The sequence below is a fragment of the Montipora capricornis genome, chromosome 3 (assembly GCF_036669925.1).
Source record: "Montipora capricornis isolate CH-2021 chromosome 3, ASM3666992v2, whole genome shotgun sequence".
Classification (NCBI taxonomy): Eukaryota; Metazoa; Cnidaria; class Anthozoa; order Scleractinia; family Acroporidae; genus Montipora; species Montipora capricornis.
The window spans coordinates 30,951,774-30,966,773 of NC_090885.1; the positions used below are offsets into that span (position 1 = coordinate 30,951,774).

At 38.1% G+C, this 15,000-nt stretch overlaps 2 protein-coding genes across 3 annotated transcripts in view; one reads left to right on the forward strand and one right to left on the reverse strand.

Annotated features, from left to right (window-relative positions):
• Positions 1–5,492, reverse strand: part of LOC138042904 (wee1-like protein kinase 1-A) — a 16,017-nt gene extending 10,525 nt beyond the window's left edge. For both annotated transcript variants that reach the window (XM_068888956.1, XM_068888955.1), the window contains exons 1-2: positions 4,825–5,492; positions 2,381–2,465 (exon numbers count right to left, since the gene is read on the reverse strand). In XM_068888956.1, the coding sequence (XP_068745057.1) occupies positions 2,381–2,465; positions 4,825–5,342 (603 nt within the window). In that variant the 5' untranslated portion in view covers positions 5,343–5,492. The remainder of the gene's footprint in view (positions 1–2,380; positions 2,466–4,824) is intronic.
• A 1,150-nt stretch (positions 5,493–6,642) lies between these two features.
• Positions 6,643–15,000, forward strand: part of LOC138042905 (ras-like protein RAS2) — an 11,282-nt gene continuing 2,924 nt past the window's right edge. The window contains exons 1-6 of the mRNA XM_068888957.1: positions 6,643–6,937; positions 11,044–11,066; positions 11,519–11,598; positions 12,966–13,019; positions 13,554–13,611; positions 14,443–14,484. Of these exons, the coding sequence (XP_068745058.1) occupies positions 6,754–6,937; positions 11,044–11,066; positions 11,519–11,598; positions 12,966–13,019; positions 13,554–13,611; positions 14,443–14,484 (441 nt within the window). The 5' untranslated portion in view covers positions 6,643–6,753. The remainder of the gene's footprint in view (positions 6,938–11,043; positions 11,067–11,518; positions 11,599–12,965; positions 13,020–13,553; positions 13,612–14,442; positions 14,485–15,000) is intronic.

Below are 15,000 nucleotides of genomic sequence, written 5' to 3' on the forward strand. Positions count from 1 at the left end.
AGTTGTGAATTTCACCACGAACTTTGTTGGAAAGTTAAGGAGTTTGTGTCACGAGAGAAGTTCGCACCGTTCGGTGTAAATTTCTCGGAATTTTCTTAGAAGTTGTGGTTACGTTGATTGCGAATTACTGGTTTTAAATGGGTTATAAAACATTGAAAACTAAATATTCCCAGATGTCACCTGACACCTGCCTAAAAATAGAATACAATTTCTGTTGTGTGAACTTCTACGCGTGGTTGCTTAAAAGTACTTTACAGTTAAATCTATCAGAGATAAAAAGAAACCCTATTTTCAGGACATACATCATTCTAGAAATAGTGCAAGAAACAAAACATTTCAATGTATTGTTCAACTTTTGTCGTTACATTTCTACTGTAAACAAGATACGAGTCGCGCCATCTGTCTGTAATGTGAAGTCCCGGCTCCGTACCTCTCAAATAATTTACCTTTAAAGGGGGACTCCGACGAAAAAACACGATTTTTTAAAAAGTCTCAAATCCTCGAGGAAACGCCGCCAAAATGTTGCATACGCTTTTCAAATAATGAATTTAACTTACTTTCACCAACATTTCAATGTTATTACGTCGAAATACTTGTTTTTCATAGCATCCGCCATTATTGCTATGTCGCCTGCATACTTATTCGAGAAAGCCTGGAGCAAGGACTCATGACGTCACTTACTCAACATATTGCTCGGCCTGCTACTTGAGTAAACAATGGAAAACATGTCAGAAAGCGAAGCTTCGTCTCTTATCGATCATGATTTATTGACTTCGGAATTATCGTTTGACTTCGAAAAAATATTCTGAGTCACTTACCTGTGATTATGAAGATTTGGACTCGTGGCTACTGAGGAAAAAGCAGCCGCATATCGACGAGAAAGAGCTCAAGAGAAAGAACAAGAGGAATGCTTCGAGATCGTTCGAATCAACTGATGCTAGATGGTATGTTCGCGTCGTGATTTTGTAAGCTTACTACTGTTCCCTTCTTCTGTAACAATTCAACTTTCTCGTTATTTTTTCTAGGTGCAAATGTACGTGTTGTTCTTCGGGCACAGTAACAAAGGCCAGTGAAAGGGTAAGAAAAGCTTCTGCTGTCACTAGCGAAATTGATCGGTGAGTGGAGTAGCTGGAACTGAAGAAGTTGCAGATGACGGAGAACTGCAGTACCACTGATCTGCTTGGGCTTCAATCTTGTTGTTTAGATGAGTGGGTTTTAAAAATAGTCGCCATAGGATTAAGAAACCGAAAGAACGAGCGATACACATCAATGTATGAGCAAGGCCAAACTGCGAAGTATCGGTATTAGAGCGCTGTATAATAAGCTCAATTTGGATTGCACTTTTCAATTTTCCTTGTCGGGAAATATTTTTATGTTTTTTACAACGTAGCAATTAAGAACGACAATGGCAATAATTTTCCTTGCTCCTGAATAGATTTCTACGATCAGTTTCATACCGACAGTTTATTCGTCTTGTTTGGGACTTTATGGGGTATATCATACGTTGATGTGTGTATCGCTCAGTTTCTTAATCATATGGCGGCTATTCCTCAAACCCACTCGTCTAGACAACAAGATTGAAATCCACGCCGATCGGTGGTAGTACTTTATCATCTGTAACTGCTTCCAGCTTCCCCAGGCACCGATCAATTTCGCTACAGCAGAAGCATTCCTCTGCCTTTGTTACCGCGTCCGAAGAGCAACACGTACATTTGCACCTAGAAAAAATAACGAGAAATTTGAATTTTTACAAATGAAGGGAACAATAGTAAACAGACAAAATCACGACTCCAACATACCATCTAGCATCAGTTGATTCGAACGATCTCGAAGCATTCCTCTTGTTCTTTCTCTTGAGCTCTTTCTCGTCGATATGCGGCTGCTTTTTCCTCAGTAGCCACGAGTCCAAATCTTCATAATCACAGGTAAGTGACTCAGAATATTTTTTCGAAGTCAAACGATAATTCCGAAGTCGATAAATCATGATCGATAAGAGACGAAGCTTCGCTTTCTGACATGTTTTCCATTGTTTACTCAAGTAGCAGCGAGCAATATGTTGAGTAAGTGACGTCATAAGGCCTCGCTCCAGGCTTTCTCGAATAAGTATGCAGGCGACATAGCAATAATGGCGGATGCTATGAAAAACAAGTATTTCGACGTAATAACATTGAAATGTTGGTGAAAGTAAGTTAAATTCATTATGTGAAAAGCGTATGCAACATTTTGGCGGCGTTTCCGGCGTAAGACTTAATTTTATTAATAATGTGAATTTTAAAATAATATTGTACAGCTGTACACTGTGGTATGACCAGAAAACCAAGTCATTTTAAAACATTCTCACACAAACAAGACAAGAATATCACTGAAATTGTGCAGTCACCTTGGCAGGACGTCCAAATATTTCATCCTCTACATCATGGTTGTTATCATCTTCATCGTCATCCATGTCAAAAAGACTTCCATTTCTGGAAAAAAGGGTGACCGTTTCATTTACTTTTATTCAAATCTTCAACATCTTGGCCAGAACATAAAATTTTGAATGTACTGTTTAATGGGTCAGCAGATCAACTTGGATTGTCCAAGCAGCAGGAACGACTGTCAACTGTGGTAGTAGGGCATTTTGTAATTTGTTAAGGAAGGAAAGAAGGGAACTTTATTAACTATAAGTGTCTAGTCATTTCTAGAACTGGAGCACTAATTGGGAACATTGTCAACTGAAATTAACAATTAATGCAAATCAAGTCAAAACCGGAGTACCGGGAGAAAAACCTCTCAGTGCAGAGTAGAGAACCAACAAACTCAACCCATATATGAAGCAGAGTCTGGAAATCGAACCCGGGACACATTGGTGCCAGGCGAATGCTCTCACTACTGCCGCATCCCTGCATCCTGGTTAAACAACTCCCAAGATTATAGACCCACCCTTAAATGTGATATACTGTATTTATCTCACTGTTAGTGAAATCCCTCCCAGGCTTCAATGAAATTCTGAAATCCACATGGACTAAGTATGATAAAGAAAAAGAAGGAGTTCAAGAGCCCGGATTTGACATCAATATAGAAGAAAACTGAATAAGCTTGCATTGAACTTTAAACATTTAAAGGTTCAATGATCATGAATATTTGAAGTAAAAACTAACGGTAAAAAGACGGGACGTTTTCGCAGAATTTCGGTCATTATCAAGCTAAAAGTGAAGATAAAAATTATTGCATAAGTTTAAATAGAAAACAAAGAAGTACCAGGTATGTAAATGTAAATGTAAAAAAGAGGTGTCAAAAAAAACATGCAAGAATAACATAATGGAAAATGATTAAAAAACGTTTGCAAGAATTGAGTGACTGTACATACATTGAGACTTGGTCTCAGTTCATTAATAAACATTTCATAAATGAGACAGTCAAACTTGTTCTTGCACTTTTTCCTGGTAAGATCATTGGGAACATAATGTTTCAAACAGAAATGTTTTCAAATAGAGGAAGACACATTCTTGTGCTCGTCTACAAGTTGATGCAAATGCCGCTGCGTGTAACCAACATAACCTGCATCACACAGGTCACATTTAAATTGATAAACAAGGGATTGTTGGTTGACAATAGACGGCTTGACTTCGCACGGTTTCAGATGTTGTTTGATTTTGTGGCTAACAAACATGGGTTGGATGGTCACTTGAAATAATTTTTATTAATGAACTGAAGTCTCAATGTGTAGTCAGACTCAATTTGTGTGAAAGTTTTTTAATCATTTCTAATTATGTTATTCTTGCATGTTTTTTAACACCCCTTTTTAACTTTTACTTCTTTGTTTTATATTTAAACTTACAGAGGCTCAAACCAGTTTCAATGCTTCCAAATGACGCTCTTATTAGAAGGATCGGCACCACAACGTTGTATCATGTATTGGCAATATTGTGGTACCAAATGAAACAAAAATTATTACTGAACACGATACAGTCATTATTGTAAAATAATATGTCACCGTGGCAACTGGCAAGCCCTGTAAAAACACCCTTTATTTTGTCTTTAGTTCGGCTTATATCTCAAAAACGAACTCTGTGACCCCCATTTTTTATTTCTGAAAAGTAATCAGAAGGGCATGATGAAACTTCTGAAAATTCTGTCTAGCGAATTCAGAGCCACCTCAATTTTGTGACTTTCTTAATTAAGGTAGGTCTGAATCCTCTGAACAGAATTTTTTTAATCTTTGTCGAAAGTTTCATTGTGGCCTTCTAATCACTTTGCAGCAATAAAAAAAGGCGGATCACCGAGTTCGTTTTTTGAGATATGAGCAACTAAATAAAAAATATAGCGTGTTTTCGCTGGGTTTTCCCATTGCCAAGGTAACTTATTACATCACAATAATGATCACATCTTGTTTGGAAATATGGTACCATAACATTGCTGTTACGTGATACAGTGTTGTAGCATTATTCGATCTAAACAGAAAGTCTTCCTAAGTGTTGAAACCCTTTCGAGCCTCCTAGCACAAAAATTTTTCTTTTAGCTTGATAATGACCGAAGTTCGGTCGAAATGTCGCGTCTTTTTACCGTTAGTTTTTACTTCAAATTGTTTCAAGATCCCTTTACTTATAAGGATCATGAATAATTATGTTCAGTCAATTAGCTTACATCCAGGCTGAAAAAATTTTCTACTAAACTGACAGTAAATTAAACATAATACGTACGAGCTCAATTACTAGTGTTTGGTCTTCAAGAAGTCTGAATTATGAAGAAGTTTCACGAGGACATGTAAAGTTACCTAATTAACCGAGCTAAAAATTTTCAGTACGAAAATTGATAGAAACGAAAGCCATTGTTATATCTTGCCTTCTATCGTGGCCAAGTCGACTCCTCTTTGCGCCGACAGCTGAAGCGTCTGGTGTAAACGGATTGACGTTAGCTGTGACTTGTCGAGACCTCGGTCCAGGGCGAGGTTCGCTTTCAAATCCACGGCCAGTGAGTAAACCACGGCGTAGTCTTGACACGGGTCTTTTGAAATCGTGTGCACGGTTGACGGCAGAAGAACGTTCGAGTAAACTTTTCGGCGTTTGCGGCGAGTCGAATAAACGTAGAGCTCCGAGAGACGGTGGAGACAGCGGAGGAGTGACAGGACCACTAATTTCGTTCTTCACTGGCGATTCGTCGGACAATGAATCCCTAAAAGGACTCGAAAAGCCAAGATCCCATCCTTCGTCTGAAAATTCTAGCGACATTGGCTCTACAAGTCCTGACAAACTTTCACTCATTTTACTGTTTTGCTCAGCTTTGGAGGAGCCATCTGTATCATGGTCGTTTTCTTCCAATACAAATGGAAGCTTTCCCAAGCGACTTCTAATGAAAGCCATCGAACCAAGCTCTTAAAGAATAGTTTTTGTGCGTTTTTAGAACTATTCTAGTGTAACTTTGTCGACAAAAACCGAGCAAAATGCCTTTACAATCCAAGTCAACGAGGCAGCCAGCGAAGGAGTCGTAAACACATGCAGATTTGCAACGGTGCTGTGAAACAAACACAAATGTTTGAGCCAGCCAATGAAAAGCGTCCGATACACGTGACTTACTAATTTGGCGGGAAAGTATCAAATAAACAGTTTTCCCCTACCCGCCTCTGTCAGGCGATTGCACATAGGGGAGGGGTAACTTAACGTGACCCAGACTTTGTTTCATCGAGTGATCTCATCGAGTACTTATCTGACGAGAGAGGTCAATGAATTTTTAAAAAAATTCTGCCTTATTAAAATTGCAATTCACGAAAATCTCGAGAGAAATTCATAATTTTCCCGGTCTTCTTCTGTTCCTATCGATTGCTTTTGCTTTCAAAAAGTTTCGGAGTGTTGAGTGAGGCTTTCCTTTGAGTACTGGCTCCACACAAAAGCGTTTTGAAGAGGGGGGGGGGGGGGGGGTGGGTGCGACAGCATTCATTTTGACTGAACCCCTGGCGCGGCGTTTTTCCTTATTATTATCTAATGGGTTTTGATTAGTCTTAATTATTTTTCCATCCACTTCTCATTATCGCCATTATCGCGAATTTCGTTTCTTCCTTACAATAAGGTTTCCTGTAATGAGAACAAAAAACAGGGTCTATTTACCGAATGAGATCTAATTTTTGATCAACCCTTATTGCGAGATGGAAGAAAAAGAAGATTTTAAGCAGATGTCGCCAAAATTATACTGATCGTCATTCAAATGTACATGTTGCCTTCTTTTGCATTTTCTTCCCACACACCTGGACTTCTATGGTGTCTTTTCTCAGCGCACAAAAAAGGAGTCTTTCAGAAAATGTCTACACTGACTTGACAAAAATAGCAATGACCACAAAAATCAATTCCCGATGACTCATACGAAATTAATCGAAGGCATTCGTGACTTGGAAAATACTTTCTTAATACCTCTTCAAACCAGCTGTAGTAAAGGGCTCTCGTACATGTAGCTCTCCTGTTCAAACTGAGCTGAATTTTTGTGACTTTTTACTTTTTCCTTTTTTATCTTTTAATCGGTATTTACTGAGTAGGAATTGAAAAAAGACTAGGTGGTTTTCATACGAGATTTACTTATTTTCGCATCTTTCAGGGGGTAATTCTGTCAGAGTCCAGCTTCAGCTATCACATTAAAATATCACATTACAGAACCGATGTACCCGGTCGGAGGAACTGGGGACCAATACCCCCACCCATTACTGGAGTTTACCCACCGAAGAAATTAGCGGCGAAGTTTTGTTCCTTTCTGTTATTCAGGCTCGTTTCTTGTAGATTAAGAGATATGGCTAAGCCTGGGGATGCTGACAAGCAGTACAAGCTGGTTGTGGTCGGTGGTGGCGGAGTCGGTAAATCGGCGCTTACTATCCAGTTTATTCAGTCGCATTTTGTTAGCGATTATGATCCAACTATTGAAGACAGCTACAGAAAACAGTGTGTCATCGACGAAAGAGTGGCTCATTTAGACAGTAAGTGAAGCAGTTTTGCTGTTGATATGTTAATTTAGGAAAAGCAAGTCGGGAAGAAACAACATGCGATTACTGTTAGCAGATCGGGGAGTGCCGGGCTGAGCCTCTGTCTTCGAACCCTTTGGTCATGATGTGGGAAATATGGTTACGGTCAAATATTCCCAACAGTTCATGCATTTGCAACATTTTTTCAAAGGACAGTCAGCGTTCACTTCAGTGGTATATTTGTGGTATTGTACCGAAGGATTATTTCGGTATGACACTTGGAGAGATTTTGGCAGCGTGAAAAAAGTTACTAAGTATCACGGTCGTATTTTTTTGCTCCACATAAAGCTTTAATATGCCTGCTGTCAATTGATCTGTTCAGACCACAACAATATCATTTTATCGGAAATTACAGACTGATTGTAAACTTATCGTAAAAGCACATTAACCGCAAATCCAAACGTTTTTTTGGACGAACAACACGCGACCAGAAACAACGAAGATCAAACTGTTTTGCCAGGTTCTGTCAAATCTTGATCTTCTCACGTTCGTGTCACATTTTACTTGTGACTTTTTGACTCAAACATTTTATCGATTATTATGAAGTATATTATTTTTATACGTGTGTGTTTTACAATCAGGCTCAAGCTTCCTCTTTTTAAATATTGAAACCAAATAAAAAAAATTGCCCCGACAACTGTCTGTTTGTATTAGGATTTATTAAGCTTGAAGCTCACACCCCAACTGAGACGAAATTTTATTATTTTAGGGACAAAGGACTAAATTAAAGTAAAACTTTTGTAACACAACGTAATGTAATTTTTAACAATATTTTGAAAAACAATCTTTTTCTGTGGCGCCGAACGCATAGATAAAAAGTCGAACTCTCTTATCAACATTCCATTTCGTTTTGGAGATACACTTAAAACAATAAAACTCAAGTTTTTTGGTTTGATTCAATGCCAGATCAGCTGATTTGTCCGCTGATTGAAGAGATGAAAGAAATGTTGATTTAAATTCATGAATGGAATTATAATATTTTTCGAGTTTTGAAGTTTGTCTTGATGCATATGTAAATTATGTTTAAAATCTGGCCTAGCTATTTGGTAAGAAAAAATTAGTTAGGGGTCCCTTTTTTCGCAAGATGTGTGTTGCCTTGTTCTTTGTTACCACTTCAGTGTTAAGACAGTTTGAATACAAATGAAGGGGACACAGGCATCTGACCACGGATTTTGTATTTTCTTATTACAATATTTCCTGTTCATTGTTACATGTAGTTGCACCTGGACTTCCTTAATTAATAATCATTTAAAAGCTGCATGCATGGTCTTTTTGTTGCATTTTTTATGTGTCATAAGGGTTTGCCAGTTTTTCTATATGTGAGAGCTTGTATTTCAGTTTTAACCCATTGGCCCCCAGGGGTTCCCCATAGACAAGTAAAATTGTCTGGTGTTAGTCAGAGTAAAATATTAAGTCTGGTTGCTTCAGGCCAGTTTGGGTGTCAAAGGGTTAATTAATTAATTAATTTATTTATTTATTTATTAATGGGGACATAGTTTTTCAGTAAGTGATTGACCCATTGACTCCTAGGGGTTTCCCATTGAGGAGTAAAATCGTCTGGCATTTGACAGAGTAAAATGCAAATTCTGGCCACTTCAGGCTGGGTGGGTGTCAAAGGGTTAAATTAAGTGCATTAAATTTTCAAATTGTGAATTTTGAAGGGAAATAGTCTCCTGAAACATTCTGCCAAATAATTGTAGGGAAAATCCCCAAAATAAATTCTCTGAAAAAAGTTGCAAAGAATTTGTCTCAACTTTTATCTTCTAGTAGTAGCTATCGCTAAGTGCCACCAAGACAGTATAATACGTAGTTTGCAGATTTGTATCCGCATGCCATTTTTGGAATCCAATAGTAGTTGTTAATTATTTTTTATTTCAAAGTACTGCAGCTCAACTAATCTAAGTTAACAACTGTGTCGCTAAGTGGAGGTTGGATGCCTGACCCATCCTTGAGCTGCCACTATTGGCAGCCAGCTCCCAAGATGAAGACTGTACCGATGGCTGGCAAAACCTGACAACCAGTTATGAGCCCCCACATCTCTGCAAAGACAGGCACCCGTTATTCTGATAAACAGTGGAAAGTAGTGGGGGGAAAGGAAGGGAAGAAAACCACTAAACGCTCTAGACACACAAAATGCTCCTTCTTCCTGCGACACCGATGAACAGGCTCTACAACCCAAAGCACAAGGAATCCGATTCAGCACAATTATAACAAAACCACTGACAACAATTGACTGCAATTGCTCCTGTTTGTTAACTCAGTTAAAACTTCATTTATCTTAACTTAATTAACACCCTTGCACAATTTGTTTTGCAATAATATTGAAAGTATTGTTATAATTTTTGAATGACGGGAATTTTATAAAATCAATGCCATGTACAAAATTAAATCACCAAAGAGTTTTCAGTGTAAAACATGTAATGGGGAATCAAACTCTCTTGCGTGACACATGAAGGTTTGTTCCACTTGTAGAATTTTTATTTTGCAAGATACAGCCATGAATTTTATGTCAATTTGATCGTTTAATAGTGTACTTTACAGACATATTATTTCCTTTAAAAATTAAATCAAATTAATTGCAATTCAATGGCCACAAAACAAAAAGCAAGCTGCTCTACTCGACAATACCAAAAGTGACTTTGGCAATGTTTGCCAGTAAATTACAAGGAGTAGTCATGGGGAAATCAGGCATGATACTAACCTCAAAATTGACATCACATGACATCAATGGACTCACTCGTAAACCTTAGTATTTTGAAGTTTGGTGAAGCTTTGCTACTGAGGTCTTAGGGCTTCGGTTGTGACACTTGGGTCTGTGGTCACAGCTACATGTATGTCCCGTCTTAGTTAGTTCTTGAGACATCTTTTTCTACGGATTGTGGTGGGTGGAACTCCTTTGTAAATACACAATCTCGGGGACTATTTCACACAAGGAAAGAGAACATTCTCGGACCAGGGTAGTAATCAACACAGCAACCTCCAGCTCAGATCACAGTTGTTTACCATCCGAGTCACAGAGTAGGTCATGGATATTTTGAGGTCAAGCAGTATTGTTCCATGCCTAGAAAATATTATGATCAAGCGAGGCTTAAAACTGAGATTTTTCTCTTTCCTTGCTTGGGGTTTCACATAGCCTCTGATGCCATTCTTCATGTATATCCTTGTACACATACGTCTCATTTGTACCATAAGGCCCACCTTTAACTGACAAGCATTGCGTGCCGTGGAACAATTTTCATGTATGAAAATCCCATCAAAGCTGAGATTCATCCAATCAGATTGCTATGATAAGCAATGGGAATTTCCATAACATAAACAAACGGTCGAAAAGCCTGTTGGTTGAAGGTGGGCCTTTAATAATATGCCATGCCATAGCATCAGCAATACAAGAGATTTTTGTTGGTGTTTTTTTTTTGTCATGCAAAATTAAATAATTTTGTGACACCCAAAATGCCCAAAAAGTCACATAAAACATTGCAATAACTACTTAAAACTGTTGAATGACACAAAAGAATACAACAAGAGGAAAGAGAAGCATGGATGGACACAAATGGATAACAGTGAAACAGATTGCATTATCTTGACGACGTTTTTCAAGTTTATGGCAAACTGCCAATAAAAATTATTAATATTATAATTTTGATTTAATGATAATTTTATCAGTAAAGGAATTCCACATGACCATTTTTGAGTTTTAAACTAGTGGTAAACTAAAGATTTCTGAATCTGTGTTCCAGTTAAGACTTATGAATTCAACAAACCTCTACAGGACCTTAAATTAATGTCCATTATAATGAAAGAAATAATAGTCTTGAGACCCTGTCTCCCTTACACAAGGCTGTTGCCTAACAGGAGCCCGGTAGCCTGGGGCTCCCAAAGAATAGCTCTGGGCGCCTTAATTTTTCACCTGTAGCAACACCTTTCACTTCATATGTTGGGCTCCTAAGTTCTCAGTGTTTATCTCTGAGGGCCCCTTTAAAATTTTCTTAGGCAGCAGCCTTGTTACATGTTAATTTGCAAACAACCTTTCAAGTTGGGTTTTTTTCTTTTTTTGCCCACAGTTCTGGATACAGCTGGTCAAGAAGTGAGTTTACGATACAGAAGTTGATCATTGTTTTTGGTTTTTAAAGCTTTCTATAGTATTATCCAGTACCCCATCTTAATCATTTGTTTTTGTTTAAAAGCTTTGAAAAAAGTCGAAGCTTTTAAGGCTTAAAGTTGTAGTAACAAAAAGGGAAGATATCATTATTTTAGCTGGATGTGATATTTAATTTCTTGGAGATACTGATTCAAACTGGAGTAAAATAATGTTTTCAGAATGTTTCAATTTTGAATTCTCTCCATCCTTGTTTGCAGTACTAATATTGTAAAAGCTCATTGAGTTTAATTTTTTCGAGTAAGGCAAAAAAAATGACACTTCGTTCAATGACCATTAATTTTGTTGACTTTATTCAACACCCTACTGTTGTGTTGCGTAAGTATCAGATGCTACAGGAAGGTAATGAACTGCTTCACTTGCTTGTCTCTCTTTACTAGGAATTCAGTGCAATGAGAGAACAGTATATGAGGAATGGGGAAGGATTTTTATTAGTTTTCTCTGTCACAGATCGTGCTAGGTTTGTAACAGCATTTTGTAAATTGACCATCTCACCCTCATTATTTATACATGTAGTAATGTTGTCACTTTGAAACGATGATATGACAAATGGTTAGCTCATGAGAGAGCACTGGACTAGATAGTAAATTGAGAGGTCACCTGAACCAATGCTCCATGTCAACTCATGAGACAGTGTCAACAGACCAGTAAAATCCTCTGGCATCCTTCAGGGCCACACTAAAGGCCTGGGCAAATGGCTTCCAACATTAATTTTGCTTTAACATCTACGTACTGTAGTCGATTTTGTTGAGCGATGTTGTCTGCTGGGATGGGCTAACGGTTTCAACACATCTTCAACATTTGATTCAACAAAGCTTTACAAGAGGCCTTGCATTCAGTTCCAGGCTGCAGCCTTGGTTGTTAGATAGATAGATAGATAGATACTGTGTTTATTTCCTTCTGTTTTGCAGCTAAGGCTGAATTACACGAATGGGGTCAATACTAGAATATGTAATATTATGAATACTTACGGCTGTATATGTTACGAATTCACATAGTCTCTTTGTATTACAATTGGTTGTCTAATTAAATTAGTGTTTCCTGACCAGTGAGCGTGTAACCATGATAATTTGTCTGAGATGCAGTAGATGTAAGCACCGAGCGTAGTGGCTCTTGCGCGCGAGCATCACGTAAAAAACTGACGCAAGTTTGACCACGACACATGGCAAGAGTCTGGAGACCAGACGCGACTAGAGCCTCGCTGTAAGCCAGGCCAGGAAATACTATTCGGAGGACCTTCCTCTGTACGCCCTCAACAACATCACTCAAATACTCTAGTAGAGCGGCCCAAACTGGTGATCCATACTCGAGGATTGATCTTACAAGGGTGCAATAGATAGCAATGGATGTTGCTATGGATATGTCATTGAGAGACTGATTAGTGCTCATGCACATACCCAACAGTGTTGAAGCGGCAAGTGGCTTGAACTGCATTCAATATTCACAATAAAAGAAATGTTGAATGGTTGTTTAAGTAAATTCAACATTTATCAACACGGTTGAATGGGGATAAGGGGTGGGGGGGGGGGGGGGGAAGGGGGGCAGTGGTGTGGCAAGCCATTTCAACATTGCTGTTGGACAAAATCAAATGGAACTTGAAGCAAATGTTGAAGCAGTTTGCCCGGGCCTTAAGGAGCCACATTGCTTTCTTTAACTTGTAGTCTTAATCCAAGAAGACCACTTGCAGTTTGCAGGTGTGTTGAAGTTAGCTACAACCTCTTGCCTGGTACAATACATGTAGTCCAGTGCTGAAGCAACATGAGTCTGCTCTTGGCTAAGGGCCAGATTAAACATTTTAGGTCTCATTTAGTTCTTTTGTCTTTGCAGTTTTCAAGAGATACAGACCACTTTTCACCCACAGATTTTACGAGTTAAAGATAGGTGTGTATTTTGGGGGAACAGGTTTTAATTACCGGGTAGTACATAGTACAAATGCATGGATTTAAAGTTGTACTAGCACAGGTTCGCCCCTGGGGGGTTCCTCATTTACAGGGAAAATTGTCTGGTATCAGACAAAGTTGGCCTTTGGAGGCAAAGAGTGTAGATACAGATGTTGTTCACTATTTTGCCCTAAGGCATTCATGTTAAACAGGTCTCACTAAAAGCCTCACTCTTATGAGGCAAAGGCTGATTTCAATACTCTGCATCCAGTTCAAATGTGGAATTGGAGTCTTTTTACTGCATTTTTCATCTTCTGCATATGATTCGTTTCATATACCATTTCTTTAGTTGATTCTCTCTTCTTTTAGTTTGCCTCTCTTCTTGTCTTTTGCATGGGAAACCAATGATGCAAAGCAGGCTATGAATCAGTAGAATGTCCTTTTGAATGGTTTATTCAAAAGTAAGTTACAATATTATACATCATAGGCATCCAGTACTCAATCATATAAACCCATCCATTTTATGTGGTTGCAGGTCAGAGTTCCCCATGATTCTAGTTGGAAATAAATCTGATTTAGAACAAGAGAGAACGGTAAGTTATCAATGGCAGATGCTAATTAAGCATGAATTAACGCATTCACTCCTCAGACTCCTCCAGGACGTCCCAGTTGATAAGAAAAATTGTCTGGCGTTAGAGAGAATAATTAACAATTATTCACCGAAGGCGTAGTGATTATCGGTGAATATTCACTGAGACGAAGTCAATAATCACTGAGCCTGAGGTGAATAATTGTTTTAGTATAAATACACAGGTGATTATTTCAAGAAAGAGGAAAAAAAAGCATTTCAACGCGAAATCATCATCACGTACAGTGGCAAAACGACTACTGGCAGTCATTTTGTCCGTCGAGGTGATTATCAGCTGATAATCCGAGATAGCGAGCCAATGAGAGCGCGCGATTTTGTATAATCACCTGTGTGTTTATGCTAAAATCTGTTAATTCTCACTTCCAGGACTCAATAGGTTAAAGTATTTTTGTCCAGAAAAAATGTGTTTGGAATTCCACAAATGGAGGTAATTCATTTATCCAAAAAACTCAAAATTGATGGTTTCCTTTTGGTTATGAGAATGCACACTGGAAAGAAAAACTGATAACCTTCTTACCTAATGTGAGTGCTTTGAATTAAGAATTTTTGCTCCAAACTAAAGGTCATGTAAAAATGGAAGCTCTGATTGGAATTTAGTAAATGCACAACAGAGGTTTAAAAGTTGAGGAAACAAGACTCTCTTCTCATATTTGATTTGTCTTGAATTAGGAAAGACTACATAACTTTTATTTCTACCAATTTCTTTTAAATAACTGTGCTAAATGCCTTCACAATACAATTTCTAGTCCTCTGAATGTTTTCTTCTTACTCTAAGGTGTCAACATCAGAAGGTCAAGAACTGGCAAGCGGCTATAAGGCAAGTAATTCTTGAAAGTATATGTTTTCAGATGATTTCAGACCTCACAAGGTAGGATGTTTCTGCTAGGAATTTGGGAGGCTCTGGCTGAAACATGCTTAATCTTGTGTTGTGAAACCAAAAAGTATCCCTTTCATCATCTCCAGTCCTTGAAACACTCCCCCATCATTGCAATGATCGTTCTTTTAATGTAACAACATAGGGGTGCGTCAAAGTCACCAGGTCTGTCCCATGAACAGATCATCTCGAGAGGAGAGGAGGGATTGTTTGGCATAGTGGAGCTGACAAAAATATCGATTTTGATGACTATATTCACGTGCAGCAGATAGTGTAGAATTTGTTTTCTTTAAGCAGTCAAAAACCATCCTATCCATTAAAATCCATTGTAATTGGTCTATGAGTCTATACCTCAAGGGCATACATGTATTTATTATAATATACATGTAGTATTACAATGATATTAAACCAGGTCAAGTGTACCCCACATGATGATTAGATTCATAATTAATTTTGAAT